This window comes from Molossus molossus, unplaced genomic scaffold (genome assembly GCF_014108415.1).
Source record: "Molossus molossus isolate mMolMol1 unplaced genomic scaffold, mMolMol1.p scaffold_m16_p_14, whole genome shotgun sequence".
Lineage (NCBI taxonomy): Eukaryota > Metazoa > Chordata > Mammalia > Chiroptera > Molossidae > Molossus > Molossus molossus.
This window is the reverse complement of record NW_023425349.1, coordinates 14,599,379-14,611,742: the sequence shown is the minus strand read 5'-3', so window position 1 is coordinate 14,611,742 and position 12,364 is coordinate 14,599,379. Positions and strand designations below refer to the sequence as shown.

The window sequence follows — 12,364 nt, the reverse complement described above, 5'->3', positions numbered from 1 at the left end:
GGACCTCGCCTGGATGTCACCAGGCAATGACAAGCTAGCAGGCCAATCAAGCAGACAGGCAGGAGTCAGAATGCCCAGGTCCCATCTGTGGTGCACCACAAAGCCGCTGTAAGTACGCTACGGACTAGAAAGTGAAAGCATCCAGTGCAGTACATCGCAAAAGCATGGACGTTAGCATCAGGAGAATCGGTGTTAAATCCTGGCCCGCCCACTTATTTGCGCTGTGACCTAAGGAAGTCACTGAGCTTCTCCAACCTGAAGCTAGTAAATTCTTTCCAGGGAAGTTGTGAGATGAGACGTGACCCGTGGGTGTAAAAACCTAACACATGGCGAATGTTCAACAATGGGCATCTTCCTGCCAAAAGTCTCTAGCAATTGCACATATGCATTCTCATTAGGCAAGTACATTGAAATTATCCCCATTTTCCGAAAAATTTTAAAAATCAGCAAGGAGCACAATCAACACCACAGCAGAACAAAACATCCTGATTCTTTGGTGGAGTGTTTCCAAAACTGTCTTTGAATAACTGAGATGGTGGACGATAGGGGGCATCTATTCCCGAAGATAGCCATGGGCTATAGCAATGGTTTAGCCTGAAAAGGGGCTTCTTCATCCCTTTAGCCTTCACTCCCCATCATTTGACACAGGTACCTGTGGAATTGTTTTGGGATTTGCACCCAATTACAAGGACACAGCATTGGCTGCTGGAGGAAGTGACTGCTTGAGAAACAGCCCCAGAGACCTCCAGGTGCCCGCTGTGCCTTTCTCCAGCTGTGGAGCCACGCATCTGGAGCTTATTTTCGAAGCCTCACCGTCCCCATCCATAAAATGTGACTAATCTTCTCCCCCACCTCAGTAGGTAAAGGGATCCTATTTTTGAAGTGGCTAGCACCCAGGATATGGTACCTAAATGAAGGACCATTAGCTTTGGGGTCTTTAACAAATAATTTATTCTTCTTTGAACAGAAAAAATAACACAGTTATTAGAACATAGTTGTTATCGAATGGGAGACAACGACCAGTTCATTTTGCAAGACACCCAGGGAACAGGAACCATGGGCCAAACCCCACCTGGACCAGCCATGTGTCGTGCACGAAGCTGGCGGCGGGACCCCTTCTAGCCGGCTGGGTCTGCAGGGAATGTCAAGACATGTCCAGGAAAATCAAAATCCCCGCCTGGGTGGAGAAGACAGTGCTCCCGTGAGGGCGGCTCCTTGAGTAGCCCCAGCAATACTCCGAGACAGTCCTCGGAAGGAGGCCGGCTGCCTGTCCGGGATGCACAAAAGAGGACCAGCGTGTGACCGGGCTTCGAGATCTCAACCCCGTGCCTGTCCAGTGGCGAGAGCACCGTTTGATGATCATAAATCCAGGCCTTTGCTTCACTCCGACTGACGGCTTTGTAAAGATCCGTCTCTCTGTGCTGAGCTCCCTAACAACATAATCCCCCCAATATAGGCGATTCTTCTCAGATAAGTGGCTCTTTGTTTGTTGATCTGATTTATTTCTCTTCTTCCTACCTTCCTCCCCAGTAACTCTCTCCCGCCCACATCTTTCTCTTGCCTTAGTCAATTTCTGACTCTTCGCCTGCATCCCTGCCCCCCCCCCCCCCCCGGCTGGTCCCCACCCCACACAAACACTCTTTTCCTAGGGACACCTTTGAAAGTCTTAAAATAAGGCTGGGATTGCACTTTATTCAGGGGGGAAAAAATTAGACTGAAGATTGAGACATAAAAGGCAGGTATAATCTGGTTTAAAAAAAAAAACTGAGATGCAAAAATCCTGCATTGATATCCTCAGAAGAACTGATTAATTACATCAAAAATGCCCTCTCTTATTTTCTTTATAAAGGTAATCTGTGAATGCATTTGGAATGATATCTGTTTTGTTTTTTCTAAGTTCCTGTGCTGCAAGGCACTCAATTAAAAGTCTACAGCTGCTCTATTTGGTATGGCTATTAAAATTAACATTAATTAAAATGAAATAAACTTACAAATTTAGTTCCTCAACAGCCACATTTAAAGGACTCCATAACCCCAAATTACTGGTGTCTATTATCTTGGCCAGCACAGATGGAGGGCACATTCCTCGGCTTAGAACAGTCTGCTGGCTGGCAGTGTGGTACATGAGCGGGACCGACTGCCTGTTTTTACAAATAAAGTTTTATTGGAACACAGCCACACCCATTTGTTTACATATTGTCTATGGCCGATGTCTATGCAACAGCAACAGGATTGAGCTGTAGCAGCAGAAACCACGTGACCAGCAAAGCTTTCAATATTGATTATCTGGCCCTTTACAGAAAATAGTTACTGACCCCGGCCCAGAGACTCGAGCTCTAGTCCTTGTGAAGGTACTCTCTACTCTGAAACCCTGGGCAAACGTCTTTAACCCTCGGATCACAATTTTTCCATCTGTAATATGGGGTGAGGAACAGAAACACAGGTGTTGAAGAAATTACTGTCATTCAGTAGTCTGACTGCAGCTAGCTCTGTGACCTTGGGGGAATCATTTACCCACTGTTTCTTTTCTTAGGACGAGAGCCTGAAAATCATCCATACAAGAGAACTTTAAGAGTGAATAAGAAACCTGGCCATTTCGGCGGTTAGAGCATTGGCCCACGTACCAAAGAGTCGCGGGTTCGATTCTGGTCGAGGACACATACCTCAGTTGTAGTTCAGTACCCAGCCCTGGTCAGGGCATCTGGGAGGCAACCAATCAGTGTGTCCCTCTCACATCGATGTCTCTCTCTCTAAAGATAGATGGAAAAATATCCTCAGGTGAGGATCAAAAAAAAGAGTGAATGAGAAGATTGTCGCTAATTATGCTGTGGCCATAGCTGGGGGCTCCCCAGTGAATCCGTAGCCATGGTCACCAGAAAGACAACACTCATACACTTGACAACATGAGTCAGAATGCTTGGCGGGGGTGGGGAGGGACTGTTAGGTCCATGGGGATGAAGCCAGGGCTTGTATCTGCCCATCGACCCTCAGACTGCCGGGGCTGCAGTGGGGGTGCCTCAGGGAGCTGCCACCCCAACCCGCCTGAGCCGTACCTTGATTGCCCCGGTGGATATCTGGATCTCATGGAGCCTCCTCATGGTGCCGTCGCGGTCCACAAAGTAGGAGGATGCGAGCTGGTGCAGAGCTTCAACACTCTGAGTGGCGTTCCCTGACTTCCTGTCCAGGCGACTTTTGTCCATGTACATGGTCAGGGCCTCTTCCCCTGCGTGGGAGGAAAGGAAGCTCAGGCAGCCCATCCAGCTTGGGGTGGGAAGAACAGCTGCAGAGCATGGAGGCTGAAAACACCCTCCGACTTCCCACTGACTTGGCCCAACTTCCTCGTGCCAGTGAAAAGCAAGAGCTCAATGAAAGAAAAGCTGTCCATAGTGTCTGGAAGCAGCAGGCTCCTTAAGAGAAGGATCACAGCCTGGCTGCTGGGTGCAGTGATTAGAGCCTCGGCCCACCGTCCACAGGGTCTCGGGTTTGATTCCTGGTCAAGGGCACGACCTGGGTTGCAGGTTCCATCCCTGGCCCCAGTCGGGGTTGTGCGGGAGGCAACCAATCAATGTGTCTCTCTCACATCTATGCTCTCTCTCTCTCTCTGTCCCTCCCTCCCTTCCTTCCAATCTACCTAAAAATCAATGGAGTCCGGCCGGTGTGGCTCAGTGGTTGAGCATCGACCCACGCACCAAAAGGTCGCCGGTTCAATTCCCGGTCAGGACACATGCCCAGGTTGTGGGCCCGATCCCCAGTGGGGGGCATGCAGGAGGCAGCCAGTCGATATTCTCTCTCATTGATGTTTCTATCTCTTTCTCCTTCTCCCTTCCTCTCTCGGTAAAAATCAATACACGAAAAAAAAAATTTTAATAAATAAAAATCAATGGAAAAATACCCCTGCGTGAGGATTAAAAGAAGAAGAAGAAGAAGTTAATGAAGATGCGTGGAGTCCCTGCATCAGTATGCAGTGCGCTGCGGCCGGCGACATCGCTTGGAGCAGTCGTGCAAACAGAGCCCGGACGCGAAGCAGCTGTGTGAACGAGGGACCCTCTCCCCACTCCAGCTTCTTCACGTGCAAAATCGGCGACACCAACGGCCCTTACCTCCCACAGGTGTCACGGATTAAACTCATTAATTACATACAGTGCCTGGCTCCTGCCAGGCCCACAGTAAGCACCATGAAAGGGTTAACTGCCATCATTTGATCGCGGTGAAATATCAGTTGGATGATACAATGGGGTGGTCGGAGAACAAACACTGTCAATACTTTCTGAGGACAAAAGCCCGGCATCTAGGATAACTGGGATGTCTCCGTGACACTGCAGGCTCTTTCAGTGGAAGAGAACAAACAATTTACTTTCAGAAGGAGAGTGGTTATTGCGGGCAGTGGGCACAGAGGTTAACTCCTCGGCCTCAGATCCCTCGTGCCTGCTCCCAGAACACAGTTCCACTGCCAGAGGTCTGCGCTGGCCGCCTCCTGTCTGTCTGCAGCGCTGTCTCTCCACGGGGTCTACCCAGGCCGTTCCTTCTGGCCCCGTGATTGATTCTTACCATTTCTCCCAGTATTTCCTCGGCCTCTTTTTTTTTTCCTGTGTGGAATGTCATTCTGTCTCTGCCCTAAATGTTGACATCCTATCCAGCTTTCTGGGCCCAATTCACATGTCACCTGCTCTTACTATCCCTCCTCTGTCCTGGCAAACTCCTAGACACCCTGCAAAACCCGCTCAGGCACCACCTTCCTGTGAGCTTCCCCAGCCATACACTCACCCCAAGGGGGATGTATGCCCCTCTCTCTCCTTCTCTAGCTGGTCCATTCAGTTTCATTCAAAATGGCATGCACTGGCCATTTTGTGTGTGCTGAGCACTTTGGCAGGCCCTGGGGTGACAAATGAATAAGACACCATCCCCATTCTTGGGACACTGAGTGACTACACACCTGCTGTCCAAAACGGGAGCCACCAGCCAAGTGTGACTCCTGAGCACTGATACGTGGCTGGTCCACACTGAGAAGCCTGTAGGTGTAAGCTACACAGCTAATGTCCCCAAATGTAAAAAATATAAATGAAATAGCTAGTTGATTGTTTATTTTATTTATTACATGTTGAAATGATCACATTTTGGATGATTTAGTACGTGAAATGAAATATATTTTTAAATTGATTCTCTCCTTTTCATTTCCTATTTACTTAAAAATGTGGCTGTGAGCGAACTTAAAATGGCAAGAGTGACTCACATTGCGACTCACGTTTCATTCCTACTGGACACCCCTGGTCCAGGGAAACAGAGACTTGGAGGGATCGTTTCAATGAGTCAAGCGAACAGCCGAGTACAGGGATGCACGGGGGGTAGGGGGACGGCCAGATGAAGGGTGCCTGCGTCCCTGCTGCTGCTGAGGGATACGGAGCTCAGCTGATCAGTCTCTCCTGCCGCCCACCTTGCCACCCTCTAGGTAGGCTGTAGCCCGCACCAAGGCACCTTGTGTGCTCTGCGAGGGAGTCTGCTTTTCTCCTGCTAACTTCCTCTCATCCCTCAGGTGTCACCAGAGACAACACCTCCTCTGAGAAGTCTCCCTTGCATCCTCCAGTCTTAGACTGATGAAGGACCCTGACCACGTGCTCCCGGTCTCTTCTTTCTCTGATATATCGCCTATCACCTAGCTTGGTGGCTGCTGTTTGCTAGCTGCATCTTCACTAGAGGAGAAGCATGTGAGAGTGTTTCATCATGTCACTGTCACTGCCTGGCATAATCTGGGCATATATTAGGTGCTTAACAATCACCATATTTTGGGGTGAATGAATACACATGGAAATGATCCAACTCTCTAGCAGTTATTGATTGACATAACTGCCTCAATGACTAGACTGAAATCTCCCAGTAAGAAGATTCATCATCATCAAAATTAATCTCTGGGTTTCCCGCGCCTAGACTTGAGCAGAGTTCGGAATAAGACATTTGTGTTCTGCAACTTCCCATGAAGCCCTCACTGGTTTTCCTAGAGGACGTGATTTTGCATCCTGTGAACACCATAGCAACCTGAATAGATGTGGCTTAAAGATGACTTTAGGTACATTTAGACTTTGTGGTCAGGGGTGCTGGGTGGTGGCCTTAGGGAACAAGGACTCTATCTGTTTCTCCTGGGTCAGATGAAGAGCAGGTGTTTTGTTCTGATTGGAAGATAAGTGAGTGAGTAGATGCATGGATGGATGGATGGGTGGATAGATGATTGACCGAGTTGATGAACAGATAGATGGGTGGAAAGGTAAATGAATAAATAAATGAATAGCTAGAAGTTAGAGGCAAGAGGCAGAGGAAATCAACATTCCAAGTGTTCTCTAAGGGGCCTGTGGAAGACGTAGGTGAAATCAGCCCCGGTCCCTCTGGACTGAGAACTGGCAGCAGCAAACCTTAGATCAAGAGGGGTTAATGGGCTTCTCGCTGCATTATTAAGACTTAATTTCTTGTTTATTAAAAGAATGTTCTGTTCGGAGTTGCTTTCCCATTAGGACGTCCCTGCAAATTGGCTTTTCGCCCCACAAAGGCCTTTCCTTGGTCTCTCTCCTCTGGGGGCTTTGCCTCTCTCTGCAGTACAACTTTCCAAGGGAACACAGTGGACTCAGCCATGCAGGGATGGGGAGGAGATGGTAGATGGCCATCTGGCCTTTGGTGTCAGTAGGGGCTACTACTTCCAGATGGAGGGTGAGGGATGTCTGAACGGGGCACCCCCATCCTTTCCTGCTGAGCCCCTGGGACTTTGCTCTCAGCCCTCCTCTTAGCCATGGGCAGATGGCCCAAAATGGGGGGGGGTAATGAATAGACACACAGACACACAAGTACAAAAACATGAACCCTCATGCATGAAAAGATATCCCTGCCATACACACATACTTACATGCATGTGCAAGCTCACAGATACTCATGTATGTGGACATGGCATCCCTACACATGAGTCCAATGAGTGAGCATGCGTGCTCTGAGTTTGTGTGCATGTCCACACGCAGGTGAACTGATATCTAGCACAGGCAGGTGTTTGCATGCTGCGAGCTTATCATGCACAGATACACAGGCTCCACGGGGCTCCCTTGAGGCAAGAATATGACCTTCTGAGGGACAGGGGGGAACTGGTATTCCTGAGTGTCATCCTAGACCCCCACCCCCAAATTACCTTCACCACTCATGCCAAGCATGGTAGGAGTTTAATGGATTTCAGCAAAAATTTGAAGATCCCATTGATATGTCTCAGTTGTCAGCCCTCCCCCATCTCCTTCCTCACTCCCTGCTCTTACTTCCCTCTCCCTCGGGGACCATACACACGAGTTCACTTGTCCCACGCATGACGGTTCACAGATCATCCTTGTTGTCTGAGTATGCCCTTAGGAACTTGCCTAACACCTCAAACAGCTTATCAAAGCATTTCTCCTAAATAAACACAGTTTCCTGTAGGAAAAATTATAGCAAATAAAATTTTCTGCACCTCCTTCTATTTGGACAGGGAAACTCATATCCAGCCAGAAAAATGACTTTCTCAGTGTCTCCCATTCACCTAGTGAGCGGTAGAAATGGGCTTGAATCCTGAGTCTCCACGTTCCTTAGCCCCACTCAATGATAACAAGAATAATAATATTAATAATAATGTTATTAATATTATTAATGACAATAGTTATTAATAATAATAATATTATCCAAGGTGACAGAAACCTGGCGAGGAGCAGGAGACAGGCTGGAAACCCAAGAATGAAACCCTCTTGTTCACTACAATTACCACCTCCCTTCTCTCCCTCTGCATTAGGAGGCCCTTAAGAAATACTGTTCAGACTAAATGAATGAAATGATGGTGTGAGAGGGACCTCACAGGCTTCCTGGCACATTGCGCTCAATCTACAGTCAACCTTTCCCCGTCCCCCTGCCCGCTCCTCCACGTTGCGGGAACATCCGGGGTCCGCTGTCCAACACCAAAACTCAGTCCAAAGCTTTGCATGTTTTAAAACGTGGGTCTGTAAAAACAGGAGAGGAACAAGGCTCTGTGAATAATTCACCTCCTTGCCTTGAAAAATTAAAAATATATTTCACTGCCAAAGAGAGGTCTTTGTTACTTGGGTTTTCCATACGCTTGGACAGAACACTGTCTCTCACAGAACAACTGAATTGGTTGCAACAATTTATTTTTCAGGTAAAATGGAAAGGGGGAGAAGTTCAAAGGAAGGGGTATAGGTTAATGCAACACTCGATGTAGAAGTGATTTCAGTGTCCCTTTACAAGAGAATAGAATTTATACTACTGGACTTATCATTCCAAGTCCAGCCTCACCTAATCTCCAACTAGCAGCAGGAGACCAATCCATGCTGGTTGGCTGTCTTAGGCAGTGAGTGGATTAATTAGTCAGTTCAAGACATAATTGATGCTGGGTCAAAAACTAATATAGATTTTACGGACTGAAAGCCATAAATTAAAAAATAAGAGTTAACTGTTCTGTTTTTGTTTAAATACATTCAATTACACACACACACACACACACACACACACACACACACTCCTTAGCTTTGTCACTTACTTAGCCACACCTCTCTGAATCTCAATTCCTCTATAAAATGCAGGTAATTTGACTTACTGTGCAGTGTTTGAGGACTAAAGACAAAGTGCAATGCCTACTATGGGCAAATACTCAATAAGTAGTGGCTATTATGGCAAGAATGAATGACTTCACCAAACCAAGCCACAGTCCTCACAGCATCATCCTCCGAATCTGATCTTCCTCAGCACTTACGCTGTGTGCTCAGCCTGGGAAGCTTCGCTCCTGGCTTCCCCCCGGCCAGCTCCTGGCCAGCTGAATAGCCCTCCCTCCCTGCGGTGTGTACGAACTACTCCAGCTTGTGATGCTCCCCCCTCCTCCGTAGGGGAACATCATCTAGTGTAATTAATTGCACCTCAGTCTACCCAGCCTGCCTCCATCAATATACCAACCCTGTTGGTATATTGCCATAGCCCTATAGCCCTGCCAAATGCCACTTAGCAGCTCTCTGAGTAGGTGGCTTGGTGCCCTGCCACCAAAGGGGTTTTCTCGAACTTCAACAAACCCACTCACTCTGGTAGAAGAAAACTGATGACTGAGGGATTGCAGCTTATAATATAAAATGATGCATGCAGGCAAGACCCATGAGCAACTAAATGCACCAGTCTCTACCATTTCCCCCTTTTATTCTTTGCATTTCTTTGCTCCCTTTTATCCGCCTCCCTCCCCTGTTCCTTACTCCCTTAAAGACTGATTGGACTTGGTGGGAGGGTTGGGCAAGGCTGAGCAGGGTGGGGCGGTTAGTCTGCCTTCCTAGTAACCTACTCCAAACCCATAGAAGACACAGATGAGATCCCCGTTGCAACACGCTAACCTCAAGTTATCAGTCTCTCAAGCAGACTTAAATCAACAAAGGCCATTCTCAAAACAACATCTGAATTTTAATGATTTCCCCAAATTAGGCTATATTCCGAAAGGAACTAATCTAATAACCAAATTAAGCATTCCCAACAAGCTGAGCTAATTTCAAGGCGAAGCCATGTTTCCAGAGAAGTGAGTGACCGGTCAAGCTAGACTGTCCCAGAGAACAGAATCAATTGCTCTGATATGATCATAAGAACCAAGACAATTTGGCTTACGTGTCGATATATGCTTTGGAGTAATGAGCCACAGCAGAGATGTCAATTCAGCTTTGATCCCAGGGCATCCCATCCCCCACCTCCCCACCCCCGCTCCATCCCAGACCCAAAGTCATAACAAGGCCATATGGCCCAGTGGCTGCTGACCTACCTCCCAAGGTGGCAGAGATGAGGAGGTGGGTGCCGTACTTTTTGATGATGGTATCAATGAACTGCTGAGTGGTGGGTCTCCTGCCAAGCAGGCGGATGCTCCTTTGAAACTCCGGCATGAGGGGCACTGGATGACGGACCAGGTCTCTCCTCTCGATGGCTGTGTTCCTCACCTTCCAACGGGCAAACTCCCTGGGCAGGAGAGATGAGTGAGACTCTTCAACTTACCACCTCTCCCCTAGGCAAGAGCCTACCCAACCACCCGACATTCCTCGTACGAGGCAGAGTGACTACAGTTATTTCTAATATCCATCGCGTGATACTGAGAGCCGGGACGCTCAGTCCTCTCCAGCCAGCAGATGTTTACTGAACACCCTTCTCCTCACTGAGACCTTGGTGAACCCGACAGAACACTCACGTTGTCATGTTGCTAACACAGGATCAAGGATACCAAAAAGCATCATTGTCTCGGTGCTTATCCACCTCTCCAGTGAATGATAACACAGAGATGTAATCTTCCCAGCAACACAGCACATGTTACATGATAGGATTCATAAGAATGCACACTGGACAAATAAATAAACACGCGAATGGATGCGAGGGAAGAAGGGAGGGGCAGGGAGGCACACTGTGTAACAATGGACAAGATCTAAGGCACAAAACAATCTGAGACCCGTTCTACGACAATTACAGAATCAGATAATAATCCCAGGGCTCAGTCGAATTCAAAAGTTTAGCATGAATTTATTGAGCAACTACAATGAGGAAGAACTTGAGCTGTGTTCTAAAGGTCGTGCAGGGCATTTCTATTCTTCCTTCACTAATGGGGGATAAAGACCAAAGCACGGGGCTTGGGAGTCCAGCTCTGACTGTCACACTGGCCCGTGCCGTGTGATCACGGGCAGAGCCTGTCACCTCTCTGGGTCTCCCTTTCCTCGTCTATAAAATCCATCTAGTATTATTTATTTCCTCTTGCAGGAGCACAGGTTCCATGAAACACAGGGTGTGAAAATGCCTTTGGAAACTGCCAGGCACTAATTCAGGGTGAAAGATAGTTTCATAACATTATTTCGGCACAATTCCCAGACATGTACATCATTAAAGGTTCATGGATGACGGACAAGGAGCATGCACACTGGATCCCAGTAGGAATTTAAGGGGCCTTGGTCGGGCTCCTTTGGCATCAGTAATGACCTCCACTCTTACCAGTGACAAAGTTCCCAGGAACAACCAGCTCTCCGACCTGCCTGAGTTACAAGCTCCAGATCCCTTGAGCAAAACAGACCAGCCAAAAGGAACGCAAGGTCAGCCCAGATAAATGATGGGAACCAGAGTTTAATAAAAAGGTCTCTCTCTCCTGCCAGAAGGTGGGAGAGACAAAGGAAGGGCCCAGAGCGAGAAGGGGCGGAACAGTGCGGGTGCCCGCTGGGAGGTGCCCAGGTAATTCAGCGGTGGAGCCAGATCCCTGACGCAGAGGACACTGGGTCTGAAGAAAGTGTTCACATTAGAACACGTTTCTGAGCCTCAGAGCTTACGGTCTATGTCTGCTTGAGGAATCTCTGCCCAGAATTCATAACATAGTTCAAATTCTAAATAAAGTGAGCTCAGTACCTTACACACGAGTACTTATTAAGTCAATCCGCTGCATCCAACGAACCCTTGCAGGGCACAGAGGATGATGTCTATGAAGGGGGATGGGCATGTCACAGTCCCACGGCCTTAAGGAGCTCAGTCTGGCAGCGAAGAGAAATCTCCAATCGACTGCACACCGAGGATGACAGGACATGGAAGCAGGAACCCAGACGCCTCTGCTCTCCAGGAGATGCTTCGGAGAGGAGGGCACAGCTGAACTGTAGTTCTGCAGCTGACGTGGGACTTACATGAACAGAAACGCTGTAACACACACATACACACAACTCTGCACGTGGCGGAAAGGGCACAGTGAGTGAGAGGGGATTCACGGTGCATGATGGGAAGAGCCGAAGAGGACAGGAGGTGTGGAAAGGGGGGCTGTCGAAGGAGACAAGATGGGACAAGTGGGGCAACCAGCGATGGGCAGAGGGTAGCGGACATGAGAGCCGGTTGAGGAGAATTTTATAGGAGTGGGAGGTGGACAGGTAGCTTGGACATGATTCCCAATGATTCCAGCGCCCTGGTGTTCACACCCCTGTGCAATCCCCTCCCCTCCCACTGAGTGTGGGCTCAGGTGACCCAGCAACTTGTTTATAAAGAAGAGACTATGAAGGTGATAGAATATTACTTTCATGGTTAGGTTACACACTATGGAAGCTCCTCTCTCTCTCTCTCTGTACCCCCTCCCCACTGCCATTTCTTGAGAAGCTCTATGGCGAGGTCCACACGAAGGGGGACCCAGGGAGCCTCCCGCCAACAGCTTCTGAGGAGCTAGGACCTCACAGGAGCTGAATTCGAACAGTGACCTGTGTGAGCTGGAAGCAGCGCCCCCCACTGGAGCCCCGAAATGACCAGAGCTTGGACGGAGCACCCAGCAAAGCCACACCACACTCCCGACCCGCAGGAACTGGGAGGCGGCAAATACTGCTGCATTAAACCA

At 48.5% G+C, this 12,364-nt stretch overlaps 1 protein-coding gene across 1 annotated transcript in view; it reads right to left on the bottom strand.

Moving 5' to 3' along the window:
• Positions 1 to 12,364, bottom strand: part of BRINP1 (BMP/retinoic acid inducible neural specific 1) — a 175,738-nt gene that overhangs the window by 55,692 nt on the left and 107,682 nt on the right. Inside the window, exons 3-4 of the mRNA XM_036261325.1 lie at positions 9,794 to 9,984; positions 3,054 to 3,223 (exon numbers count right to left, since the gene is read on the bottom strand). Of these exons, the coding sequence (XP_036117218.1) occupies positions 3,054 to 3,223; positions 9,794 to 9,984 (361 nt within the window). The remainder of the gene's footprint in view (positions 1 to 3,053; positions 3,224 to 9,793; positions 9,985 to 12,364) is intronic.